General features: G+C 42.1%; 1 protein-coding gene across 2 annotated transcripts in view; it reads left to right on the plus strand.

Annotated features, from left to right (window-relative positions):
* Nucleotides 1-13,976, plus strand: part of scn5lab (sodium channel, voltage gated, type V-like, alpha b) — a 191,241-nt gene that overhangs the window by 82,245 nt on the left and 95,020 nt on the right. For both annotated transcript variants that reach the window (XM_090199463.1, XM_090199462.1), the window contains one exon: nt 5,178-5,416. In XM_090199463.1, the coding sequence (XP_090055589.1) occupies nt 5,178-5,416 (239 nt within the window). The remainder of the gene's footprint in view (nt 1-5,177; nt 5,417-13,976) is intronic.

Genomic DNA, 13,976 nt, shown 5'->3' on the forward strand with positions numbered 1-13,976 from the left:
CATTTTAGTCACATTTGATTCACATCACATTAACCTATAGTAAACATAAATTACTGACTTCAATGTGCACACAATACATAGCCTTGCCATACCAACATATTTTTCTTTATATCATCCTATCGCATCTCTTCCAAACACCAAATAGGCAGAAGAGCACATTACTCTGCAGCAGATAAAAAATCACACCCATTAACATACTGTAGCTACAATATATTGTAGTCAAAGTTCAGTCATACGTTGTAGGTCTGATAGGTTGCAGCAAACTAACTAGCTAGCATTATCAATCTGTTACAATCTGTTTTTACCTGAGCATATACAGTATATTGGGATCTTTCAGATGTGTCTTGAGATTGGTAGTATACAAAAAAGTATTTAGTCAGACACCAATTGTGCAAGTTCTCCCACTTAAAAAGATGAGAGAGGCCTGTAATTTTCATCATAGGTACACTTCAACTATGACAGACAAAATGAGAAAAAAAATCCAGAAAATCACATTGTAGGATTTTTAATGAATTTATTTGCAAATTATGGTGGAAAATAAGTATTTGGTCAATAACAAAAGTGTATCTCAATACTTTGTTATATACCCTTTGTTGGCAATGACAGAGGTCAAACATTTTCTGTAAGTCTTCACAAGGTTTTCACACACTGTTGCTGGTATTTTGGCCCATTCCTCCATGCAGATCTCCTCTAGAGCAGTGATGTTTTGGGGCTGTTGCTGGGCAACACGGACTTTCAACTCCCTCCAAAGATTTTCTCTGGGGTTGAGATCTGGAGACTGGCTAGGCCACTCCAGGACCTTGAAATGCTTCTTATGAAGCCACTCCTTCGTTGCCCGGGCGATGTGTTTGGGATCATTGTCATGCTGAAAGACCCAGCCACGTTTCATCTTCAATGCCCTTGCTGATGGAAGGAGGTTTTCACTCAAAATCTCACGATACATGGCCCCATTCATTCTTTCCTTTACACGGATCAGTCGTCCTGGTCTCTTTACATAAAAACAGCCCCAAAGCATGATGTTTCCACCCCCATGCTTCACAGTAGGTATGGTGTTCTTTGGATGCAACTCAGCATTCTTTGTCCTCCAAACACAACGAGTTGAGTTTTTACCAAAAAGTTATATTTTGGTTTCACCTGACCATATGACATTCTCCCAATCTTCTTCTGGATCATCCAAGTGCTCTCTAGCAAACTTCAGACGGGCCTGGACATGTACTGGCTTAAGCAGGGGGACACGTCTGGCACTGCAGGATTTGAGTCCCTGGCGGCGTAGTGTGTTACTGATGGTAGGCTTTGTTACTTTGGTCCCAGCTCTCTGCAGGTCATTCACTAGGTCCCCACGTGTGGTTCTGGGATTTTTGCTCACCGTTCTTGTGATCATTTTGACCCCACGGGGTGAGATCTTGCATGGAGCCCCAGATCGAGGGAGATTATCAGTGGTCTTGTATGTCTTCCATTTCCTAATAATTGCTCCCACAGCTGATTTCTTCAAACCAAGCTGCTTACTTATTGCAGATTCAGTCTTCCCAGCCTGGTGCAGGTCTACAATTTTGTTTCTGGTGTCCTTTGAAAGCTCTTTGGTCTTGGCCATAGTGGATTTTGGAGTGTGACTGTTTGAAGTTGTGGACAGGTGTCTTTTATACTGATAACAAGTTCAAACAGGTGCCAATAATACAGGTAACGAGTGGAGGACAGAGGAGCCTCTTAAAGAAGAAGTTACAGGTCTGTGAGAGCCAGAAATCTTGCTTGTTTGTAGGTGACCAAATACTTATTTTCCACCATAATTTGCAAATAAATTAATTAAAAAACCTACAATGTGATTTTCTGGATTTTTTTTCTCATTTTGTCTGTCATAGTTGAAGTGTACCTATGATGAAAATTACAGGCCTCTCTCATCTTCTTAAGTGGGAGAACTTGCACAATTGGTGGTTGACTAAATACTTTTTTGCCCCACTGTATATCCCCATCAACTTGTGGGTGCAAATGCTGTCTTCTCCTGTGGAAATGTGGCATTTGGTCTTGTTTGAATCAACACGATAAGTTAAATGGCTCGCCCCCTTTTCTACCGGGAGCTTGTACCAAAGGGCGAGTAGCCATCTTATTTGTATCAATGATTTGTTGCCACCAGATTGGAGAACGGTTGCCAGGCAGAGAGGTGACCTAGGCATGGTATTTATTTTCCACCAATGACAGCATCACAAAGTTGCAATTAGAAAGCCTTACAATTCTGCTAATGTCATGCATGCTTGTGATTGGACCAAACAAATATCACTGAAAGCTCTCAATCTCTCCAAAAACTCTTGTCCAGTCCACTTAGTAGTCAGATTTGAGTCACAGAGATAAGTTTCAAGTTTCATGTTTTGAGTTTCAGGTTTTAATGTCACATGTACAAGTACAGTAAAATACCTTTCTTGCAAATGCAAAACCCAACAATGCAATAATCAATAACAATGTAATATAATAAAAAACACACGAGAAATAAGACGAAATATGAAGAACACAATAAGTAAGTCAGTAAGCATAGTATGTACAGGATTAGTGCCAGTACCATATTAACAATGTGCAGAGATTCTGGATTGATGGAGGTAGATATGTATAGGCTTAAGGTGACTAGGCAACAGGATATAAGATTTTCAGAGTAGCAGCAGCTTGTATGTGTGGGTGTGTGTGTGTGTAGAGTCAGGATAAATGTATGTGCGTATTATGTGTGAATGTGTAGATGATGGAGTGAGTGTGTGAGTGTGTAGGACCCTGTGAGTGTGCATAGAGACAGTACAAAATACAAACAAAAGGTCAGTTAAGATAGTTGTCTCGTCTCGTTTTTGGCAGCCGAAATGAAAAATATATTTAGTTGGGTGTATTTACAGTGCCTTGCGAAAGTATTCGGCCCCCTTGAACTTTGCGACCTTTTGCCACATTTCAGGCTTCAAACATAAAGATATAAAACTGTATTTTTTTGTGAAGAATCAACAACAAGTGGGACACAATCATGAAGTGGAACGACATTTATTGGATATTTCAAACTTTTTTAACAAATTAAAAACTGAAAAATTGGACGTGCAAAATTATTCAGCCCCTTTACTTTCAGTGCAGCAAACTCTCTCCAGAAGTTCAGTGAGGATCTCTGAATGATCCAATGTAATCAAGTCTCCATATAAATGCACCTGCACTGTGATAGTCTCAGAGGTCCGTTAAAAGCGCAGAGAGCATCATGAAGAACAAGGAACACACCAGGCAGGTCCGAGATACTGTTGTGAAGAAGTTTAAAGCCGGATTTGGATACAAAAAGATTTCCCAAGCTTTAAACAGCACTGTGCAAGCGATAATATTGAAATGGAAGGAGTATCAGACCACTGCAAATCTACCAAGACATGACCGTCCCTCTAAACTTTCAGCTCGTACAAGGAGAATACTGATCAGAGATGCAGCCAAGAGGCCCATGATCACTCTGGATGAACTGCAGAGATCTACAGCTGAAGGTGGGAGACTCTGTCCATAGGACAACAATCAGTCGTATATTGCACAAATCTGGCCTTTATGGAAGAGTGGCAAGAAGAAAGCCATTTCTTAAAGATATCCATAAAAAGTGTTGTTTAACGTTTGCCACAAGCCACCTGGGAGACACACCAAACATGTGGAAGAAGGTGCTCTGGTCAGATGAAACCAAAATTGAACCTTTTGGCAACAATGCAAAACGTTATGTTTGGCGTAAAAGCAACACAGCTGAACACACCATCCCCACTGTCAAACATGGTGGTGGCAGCATCATGGTTTGGGCCTGCTTTTCTTCAGCAGGGACAGGGAAGATGGTTAAAATTGATGGGAAGATGGATGGAGCCAAATACAGGACCATTCTGGAAGAAAACCTGATGGAGTCTGCAAAAGACCTGAGACTGGGACGGAGATTTGTCTTCCAACAAGACAATGATCCAAAACATAAAGCAAAATCTACAATGGAATGGTTCAAAAATAAACATATCCAGGTGTTAGAATGGCCAAGTCAAAGTCCAGACCTGAATCCAATCGAGAATCTGTGGAAAGAACTGAAAACTGCTGTTCACAAATGCTCTGCATCCAACCTCACTGAGCTCGAGCTGTTTTGCAAGGAGGAATGGGAAAAAATGTCAGTCTCTCGATGTGCAAAACTGATAGAGACATACCCCAAGCGACTTACAGCTGTAATCGCAGCAAAAGGTGGCGCTACAAAGTATTAACTTAAGGGGGCTGAATAATTTTGCACGCCCAATTTTTCAGTTTTTGATTTGTTAAAAAAGTTTGAAATATCCAATAAATGTCGTTCCACTTCATGATTGTGTCCCACTTGTTGTTGATTCTTCACAAAAAAATACAGTTTTATATCTTTATGTTTGAAGCCTGAAATGTGGCAAAAGGTCGCAAAGTTCAAGGGGGCCGAATACTTTCGCAAGGCATTGTAGTTAGTTATCGTCTTTTACTGAACAAAAATATAAACTCAAAATGCAACAATTTGTTGTGGAGGTCCTGGGCCGACGTGGTTACATGACATCTGCGGTTGTGAGGCTGGTTGGAAGTACTGCCAAATTCTCTAAAATGATGTTGGAGATGGCTTATGGTAGAGAAATGAACATTAAATTCTCTGGCAAGAGCTCTGGTGGACATTCCTGCAGTTAGCATACCAATTGCATATTATGGTCATGTTCCCACAAACTCTGATAGCCACTGGTCTCTGTGGACCATCAAGGTGACCATTGTGTGAGCACAGGAGCTCCTCATATCTGCTGAAGCTTGAGGCTGTCCTCAATTGTACACAGTCCGTGCCTATGGACTAGATAGAGGGTGACAGTTCAGCAGAAGCCACAGTGCCACACGACACCAACAAGTAAATACATCAGAGACGTCACACGTTAGAGGGCCTCGCAGCCGTCAATCTTCATCAAACTCCTCATTAGGCACCCAAGCTTGGCCCTACCAACAAACATATGGAAAAAGCATACTGTGCTAACCTTCCTGAAGAAAATGCATAAAGAGGACATTTTTGGTGGAATTTCCAAGTCAAGTTTGATTTTCAGAAAGAGAATCTAAGTAGTCTAAAATCACAACTGAGGGAAGATAGAAAAGTGGATAAGTAGCAGTGTACATTACTTAGACACGGGACAGTCTCTTACAACCCCCCCCCCCCCCTCTTCTCCCCATCCTAGAACTGGAGGAGTCGCGTCAGAAGTGCCACCCGTGCTGGTATGAGTTTGCCCACAAGTACCTGATCTGGGAAAGCAGTCCGCGCTGGCTGCAGTTGAAGGCGCTGGTCAAGGTGATGGTGATGGATCCCTTCCTGGACCTAGCCATTACCATCTGCATCGTGCTCAACACCCTGTTCATGGCCATGGAGCACTACCCCATGACCGACGAGTTCAACGGCATGCTGTCCATAGGCAACCTGGTAAGTGGAGAGGAGAGGGCACAGGGGTCAGCCTTGGCGGTCACACGTATGCCTTTTTGCTGTTGTTGCTGTTGTTTTTTGGCCACCATCCTCTTTGAAGTATCTTAGTCTAGGTTCAGAGTTTTTCCTGGTCATATTAGTTAGTCAGAAAGAAAGAAAACTCTTTGCTCCATTATGTCCTATGCTGACATTGAGATGCATGCTCATAGGTAGGTAGGGAATGAATGAATGACAGACACACTGCACAGACACTATCAGCCGAAACTGACATTTATTGGATTTATTTTGATATATTCTATTATTTTATATTGCGCTATTTTCCTGTAGTTGGACAGTATGTGTTATTGTTTACACAAGCTGACGTTTTGACCACATGGAAATGAAGGCAATTACCTTTTTACCTCAGATTAGTGAAGTTTGGTCCTGCTTTAAATACATTTCAGCTTATAAACTCTTCATGTTTTGGTCTCAACATCACATAAAACCTGATTTCCCCCTAATCAATATGAGTGATTAATTTCCACATATGTTTTGGTGCTCGTTATAAAAAATACAAATAATATTGTGGCATGTGTAGGTATGTCAGAGTCTAGGTGATGTGGGTAAGGCGGAGTCAGGCGCAGGACACAGAGATGAGTAATAATAGTAACTTTACTCAAAAATAATCTTCCAACAAGGAGAACGAAAATCCAGAATCACGTAACCGAGACAACTGACAACAATAAACACGCACAAAACCACGATGGCTCCAGAGGGTTAAATAGGGAAATAATTCAAACGTAATGGGAACCAGGTGTGTACAATACAGACCAAACAAATGGAAAAAGAAATGGGGATCGGTGGAGGCTAGAAAGCCGGTGACGTCGACCGCCGAACGTCGCCCGGACAAGGAGAGGCACCAACTTCGGCGGAAGTCGCGAAAGGTAGTACATTTTATGATTATGTTTTCAATATATCATGAAGTGTTTCTGCATGTTGATTACTGATTTAGACACTTAAAAACTGTGTCTTGATTCATTGGGCTATTTATCAAAAGTTATTGTCAACGGGAACCAGCAACAGCATAATTTTCAACTTGTATTTTAGGAATCTAAATTGAACTTTCAACATTCAATTCCAATAGTATTCCACTAGATTAGGCAATAACTGCTAAATGAGTCCAAAAATGTCATGTGATTTATTTATTTTGATGATCCACCAGAAATCATGAAAACAAACACGTTTTTTTAGAACAGAGTTGTGTGGAGATCGAAGAAGACTGTTACATGCACAGTGCCTTCAGAAAATATTCACACCCCTTGACTTTTTCCACATTATCTTTTGTTACAGCCTGAATGAAACATGTATTCAATTCAGATTTAGTGTCACTGATCACACAAAATACCCCATAATGTCAAAGTAAATGTTTTTAACAAATTCATAAAAATGAAAGCTGAAATGTGCTTAACAAGTCACATAATACATTGCTTTGACTCATTCCGTGTGCAAGAATTGTGGTTAACATGATTATTTGAATGACTACCCCATCTCTGTACCACACACATACAATTATCTGTAAGGTCCCTCAGTCAAGAAGTGAATTTCAAGCACAGATTCAACCATTAAGACCAGGAAGGTTTTGCAATGCCTCACAAAGAACAAAAAAAACCTGGATATTTAATATCCCTTTGAGCAAATCAAATCAAACCAAATGTTATTAGTCGCATGCGCCGAATACAACAACTAGACCTTACAGTGAAATGCTTACTTTACGAGCCCCAACCAACAATGCAGTTTAAAAAAATATGGATAAAAATAGGAAATAAAAGTAATAAGTCATTAAAGAGCAGCAGTAAAATAACAATAGCAAGACTATATACAGGGGGGTACCAGTACAGAGTCAATGTGCGGGGGGCACCGGTTAGTTGAGGTAATATGTACATGTAGGTAGAGTTATTGAAGTGACTATGCATAGATGATAACTACAGAGAGTAGCAGCAGTGTAAAAGAGGGGGGGGAGGCAATGCAAATAGCCTGGGTAGCCATTTGATTAGGTGTTCAGGAGTCTTATGGCTTGGGAGTAGAAGCTGTTAAGAAGCCTCTTGGACCTAGACTTGGTGCTCCTGGAACCTCTTGCAGTGCAGTAGCAGAGAGAACAGTCTATGACTAGGGTGGCTAGGGTGACTCTGACACCGCCTGGTATAGAGGTCCTGGATGGCAGGAAGCTTGGCCTCAGTGATGTACTGAGCCGTTCGCACTACCCTCTGTAGTGCCTTGCGGTCAGAGGCCGAGCAGTTGCCATAGTCAGGCAGTGATGCAACCACAGGATGCTCTTGATGATGCAGCTGTAAAACCTTTTGAGGATCTGAGGACCCATGCCAAATCTTTTCAGTCTCCTGGTGAAGTTATTAATTACACTTTGGATGGTGTATAAATACACCCAGACACTACAAAGATACATGCGTCCTTCCTAACTCAGTTGCCGGATAGGAAGGAAACCACTAAGGGATTTCACCATGAGGCCAATAGTCATTTTAAAACAGTTACAAGGTTTTATGGCTGTGATAAGACAAAACTGAGGATGGATCAACAACATTGTATTTACAACATTGTATTCCAAAACAAGCATCCTGTTTGCAATAAGACACTAAAGTAAAACAGCAAAAATGTACTTTTTGTCCTGATTGCAAAATGTTATGTTTGGGGCAAATCCAACACAACACATCACTGAGTACCACTCTTCATATTTTCAAACATGGTGGTGGCTGCATCATGTTATGGGTATGCTTGTCATCGGCAAGAACTTGGTAGTTTGTTTAGGTGAAAAAAATACATGGAATAGCGCTTAGGCACAGGAAAAATACTAGAGGAAAAACTAGTTCAGTCCAAAATACACTGGGAGACAAATTCCCCTTTCATTAGGACAATATCCTAAAATACACAGCCAAATATACACTGGAGCTGCTTACCAAGACAACATTGAATGCTCCTGAATGGCCTAGTTACAGTTCAGTTTTTACTTAAATCGATTTGAAAATCTATGGCAAGACTTGAAAAATGCTGTCTAGCAATGATCAACAACCAACTTGACAAAACTTTAAGAATTTTTTAAAGAATAATGGGCAAATATTGTTCAATCCAGGTATGCAAAACTCTTAGAGACTTACCCAAAAACACACACAGCTTTAATCACTATCAAAGGTGATTCTAAGATGTATTGACTCAGGGGGTTGAAAACTTATCTAATCAATATATATTAGTGTTTATTTTTCATCAATACAAAATATTGTATATTGTGTGAGTATTGCATGCAAATTGTTGACAGAAAAGGATGATTAAATACATTTGAATCATACTTTGTAACATAACTAAATGTGTAAAAAGTCTTATAGTTCCACCTTGCAAGGTATTGGGATATTGATTTCCCCTGAAAATCGCTCTCAGATCCTCACAAGTGCATAGGGCATAGGGGCTAAGGGTTCATTTGGGATAACAACGGTGCAACAACCTGTTAATCACACATCAATAGACATCATTCACAGAAATTAGTTTACAATCACAGTAAAAAGTAAATTGTGGTGGAATAAAGGCAAATCACCTGAATGGGATGGTATTCCTCCTGAGGTCTATTTGCATTTTTGGAATATGTTAGGTCCACTATCGCTCAAAATTATTAATCAAGATGTTCACAAAGGTTCATTTGGGAGAGATGTGAATAAAAGCTTTTTATGGACTAAAATTGTCATATCACTGGCCTGTCTTGGAACATATGGGAATTGGCTCCAATTTCATTAATATGATTAAAATAATATATGCCAATTCCTCAGTCATAGTTATGACAGGCAATATCTGCTCTCCTCCGTTCAGAATCACTAGAAGCAGCAGAGATGACAATCCAATTTCGCCTTTGCTATTCTTATTATCCATGGTTACTCAGGCCCGGGCAATTTGTCAATCAAAGGAGATAAAACACATTTCCCTAAAATCTACTGATCACTTCGTCGCATTATACACAGACAATATTTTACTGTATCTAGACAATGTATCTCAATTGCTCCCAAACATATTGAATATCAAAGATAAATTCATCTTCATCTCAAGTTATAAAATGAATCTAACCAAATCAGCCCTACTTCCTCTCTCAAGACCCCGGTGGAGGACTCCATCTTTACTTATGGAATCCCAATCGTTTCTCATTTTAAATATTTTTGAATATATATATTTCCTTAGATAAAACCACTGCCAGAAACTTTCATAGAATGCTCAAATCAATTCAATCCGACATCCGTAGTTGGAATAATAGCCCAGTTGCTTTAACCGGCTGTCACGTCCTGACCATAGAAAGCCTTTATTTTCTATGGTGGAGTAGGTCAGGGTGTGACTGGGGGGTGTTCTAGTTTATTATTTCTATGTGTAGTCTAGTTTTTGTATTTCTATGTTGGCCTGGTATGGTTCCCAATCAGAGGCAGCTGTCTATCGTTGTCTCTGATTGGGGATCATATTTAGGCAGCCTTTTCCCACCTGTTGTTTATGGGATCTTGTTTTTGTATTGTTGCTTTTGAGCCCTACAAGGCTGTACGTTTGTTTGTTTGTTTCTCTTTATTGTTTTGTTGCTGGTTCACATTTTAATAAATTATGATGAACTCAAATCACGCTGCACCTTGGTCTACCCATTTCGACGAGCATTACAGAAGAGCCCACCAACAACGGACCAAGCAGCGTGCACAGGAGGAAAGCCAGGAGTGGAGGACATCCTGGACGTGGGACGAGATTATGGCAGGAGACAGAAGCCTGTCATGGAAGCAGGCGCAGCTCTACGCTCCAGACCTCCAGTGCGCCTTCACAGTCCAGTACGTCCTGTGCCTCCTCCCCACACTCGCCCTGAGGTGCGTGTCACCAGCCCGGTGCCACCTGTACCGGTCCCACGCATCAGGCCTCCATTGCGCCTCCATAGTCCAGTACGTCCTGTGCCTCCTCCCCGCACTCACCCTGAGGTGTGTGTCACCGGTCCGGTGCCACCTGTACCGGTGCCACCTGTGCCTCCCCAGTCCAGAGCTTCCGGCGACAGTTCCCAGTCCAGAGCTTCCGGCGACAGTTCCCAGTCCAGAGCTTCAGACGACATTTCACAGTCCGGAACCTCCTGAGACGATCCACAGTCTGGAACCTTCTGCGATGGTCCACGGTCCGGAACCTCCAGCACCATGGCCGGAGCCTTCTCCTGTGCCGATGCCCAGTCTAAGCACCGCGTCCAGTCCAGCTCCAAGGTCAGAGTCTTCTTCTGCATTGGTGCCCAGTCCAGGCATAGTGTCCAGCCCGGGTCCATGGCTGGATTCATGGGATGAGCGGGTTCTTCGTCCCGCACCTGAGCCACACGCCGATGCTGGAGAATCCGCGGGATTAGAGGGTTCTTAGTCCCGCACCTGAGCCACACGCCGATGCTGGAGAATCCGCGGGATTAGAGGGTTCTTAGTCCCGCACCTGAGCCACACGCCGATGCTGGAGAATCCGCGGGATTAGAGGGTTCTTAGTCCCGCACCTGAGCCACACTCCGATGCTGGAGAATCCGCGGGATTAGAGGGTTCTTAGTCCCGCACCTGAGCCACACGCCGATGCTGGAGAATCCGCGGGATTAGAGGGTTCTTAGTCCCGCACCTGAGCCACACGCCGATGCTGGAGAATCCGCGGGATTAGAGGGTTCTTCGTCCCGCACCAGAGCCGCCACCGACACTAGACACCCCCCCCCCCCAACCCTCACTTTTGGTTTCAGGTTTTGCGGCCGGACCAAAAGGGAGGGTTAGAAAGCCTTTTTTTTTCTATGGTGGAGTAGGTCAGGGCGTGACTGGGGGGTGTTCTAGTTTATTATTTCTATGTGTAGTCTAGTTTTTGTATTTCTAAGTTGGCCTGGTATGGTTCCCAATCAGAGGCAGCTGTCTATCGTTGTCTCTGATTGGGGATCATATTTAGGTAGCCTTTTCCCACCTGTTGTTTGTGGGATCTTGTTTTTGTATTGTTGCTTTTGAGCCATACAAGGCTGTATGTTTGTTTGTTTGTTTCTCTTTATTGTTTTGTTTCTGGTTCACATTTAAATAAATTATGATGAACCCAAATCACACTGCACCTTGGTTTACCCATTTCGACGAGCGTTACACCTGCATAATATCTATTGTCAAAATAAACATATTGCCATGGCTGAATTTCTGTAGTTCAAGCTTCCCATATATTCCCTTTCTGACCATAGGGATAAAATTCATAGTGCGGATTCAAAATGTATATGACAAGGTAATCAATCCAGGATAAAATTAACAGATTTACAAAAAGGGAAAGACATAGGTGGAATATCTGTACCCGACTTTAAATTGTATGTCCAGCCACTAGCATTTAGCCCAAGCCTAAATCTGTTTGGACATGGTTCTTATATAGTAAGAGTGAAATATGGTGTCTCCTATTGCCTGGAAGAGGTAGTCTTCACTGATACTGTATATCCCTTAAACTATGTAAACTAGGCTTTGGTTATTGCTCACACGATTTATGTTTGAAAACAATGTAACTGGGAATCAAAATGGCATGCCCATACTCCAATATTTGTGATCTGGAGGGCGGCCTTTTACATTCCCCCCCAAGGTCCAAATGTGGAATTCGTACCTTTACTGATATCATGGGCAGTAACGGTTTGAGAACATTCTAAGATTTGAAAGATACATACTAGAGTTGGGCCATATCCAGATTTCCATACTGTCATAAAGTTTCTGTACCACACCGGGGTATACGGTATTACTGAATGTGCACACAAGGGACGAGATGGGATAGGTGGATGGGACTGAGGGGGGATGGGTGAAGGTTATCTTTGTATGCATTTGTTTTTGTACCTGTAAAAAACAAAGAGTCACGAAAAAATACAATGTTCATTTAAGTCAGTAAACCCAGTTATGTGTGTTTGTATATTATCTGCACGTTCTCTATAGTGCTGATTATGGGCCCTGGTCAAAAGTCGAGCACTGTAGAGCACTATACAGTATAGGGCAGGGCTACCCAATCCTCTTCCTGGAGATCTACCTTTCTGTGGGTTTTCAGTCCAACCCTAATTTAACACACTTGATTCTACTAATTAGCTGCTCAACAAGACCTTAACTAGCTGAATCAGATATGCTAAATTAGGGTTGGACTGAAAACCTACAGAAAGGTAGATCTCCAGGAAGAGGATTGAGCAGCCCTGGTATAGGGCAGCCAAAGTCAACTGACGGACCGCGGTCCGGGTCTGGACAACATCACATTTTGTTATATAAAAGTCAATAAATTACTTTTTAGACAGTTTTTAAAAATCAACCGGGCACAGCGGCCTCTTTACCTCAGCAACCTCTCTTTCTTGCTCTCTCTCGAAGCAACGCCCACCTCTACTAGTGCCCCGTCTAATCCAATTGCGTCGTTATATGCAAATACAATAGGCTGTGTCATACCCAATCACATCAATACAAATATCATCTGCTGAACCTTGGGACAAGCAGGCAGAAAGAAACAAAAAGATTTGACCGCGGTTCAACTGTTAATATCACAGATAGGAGCTTAGTTACCAGTATAAAAAAAAAAGAAAAGTTGACTCTGAAAACCGTATATTCAAAGACGAGTGGACGGAACATTAAGCATTCATTCTCCCCACAACCAGCACAAACTAATGTTCCTGATATGCAGCGAGTCCGTATGTTATGCACCATTATGACACCATACATAATAAATTGAACACGGAGGTGAGAACAAACAAGATTAACCAACTCAAATCCCATATGAGATGTCCATCAAAGTCCTTGTCAATTCCCTGACAGCCCAACAATGTGCAACGGAGTGTTCACTGAGGAAAGCTTGGGGTTTTTCAGAAGCTGAGAAGGTAAAAGAATGCATGTGTGAAGTTGCTGACACCTTGCTTGAAGGTAAATAAAAATATAAGCTCAGGGAAAATATCAAACAGATCCCACTGTCGGATTCCACAGCAATGAGGAGAACTGAAACATCCCTTTTTCAGGACCCTGTCTTTCAAAGATAATTTGTAAAAATCCAAATAACTTCACAGATCTTCATTGTAAAGGGTTTAAAAACTGTTTCCTATGCTTGTTCAATGACCCATAAACAATTAATGAACATGCACCTGTGGAACGGTCTTTAAGACACTAACAGCTTACAGATGGTAGGCAATTAAGGTCACAGTTATGAAAACTTAGGACACTAAAGAGGCCTTTCCACTGACTCTGAAAAACACCAAAAGAAAGATGCCCAGGGTCCCTGCTCATCTGTGTGAAGGGTGCCTTAGGCATGCTGCAAGGAGGCATAAGGACTGCAGATGTGGCCAGGGCAATAAATTGCAATGTCCGTACTGCGAGACGCCTAAGACAGCGCTACAGGGAGACATGATGGACAGCTGATCGTCCTCACAGTGGCAGACCACGTGTAACAATACCTGCACAGGATCGGTACATCCGAACATCACACCTGTGGGACTGGTACAGGATGGCAACAAGAACTGCCCGAGTTACACCAGGAACGCACAATCCCTCCATCAGTGCTCAGACTGTTCGCAATAGGCTGAGAGAGG

This window comes from Oncorhynchus mykiss, chromosome 15 (genome assembly GCF_057628025.1).
Source record: "Oncorhynchus mykiss isolate SJ-2025 chromosome 15, ASM5762802v1, whole genome shotgun sequence".
In the NCBI taxonomy this organism is placed as follows: domain Eukaryota; kingdom Metazoa; phylum Chordata; class Actinopteri; order Salmoniformes; family Salmonidae; genus Oncorhynchus; species Oncorhynchus mykiss.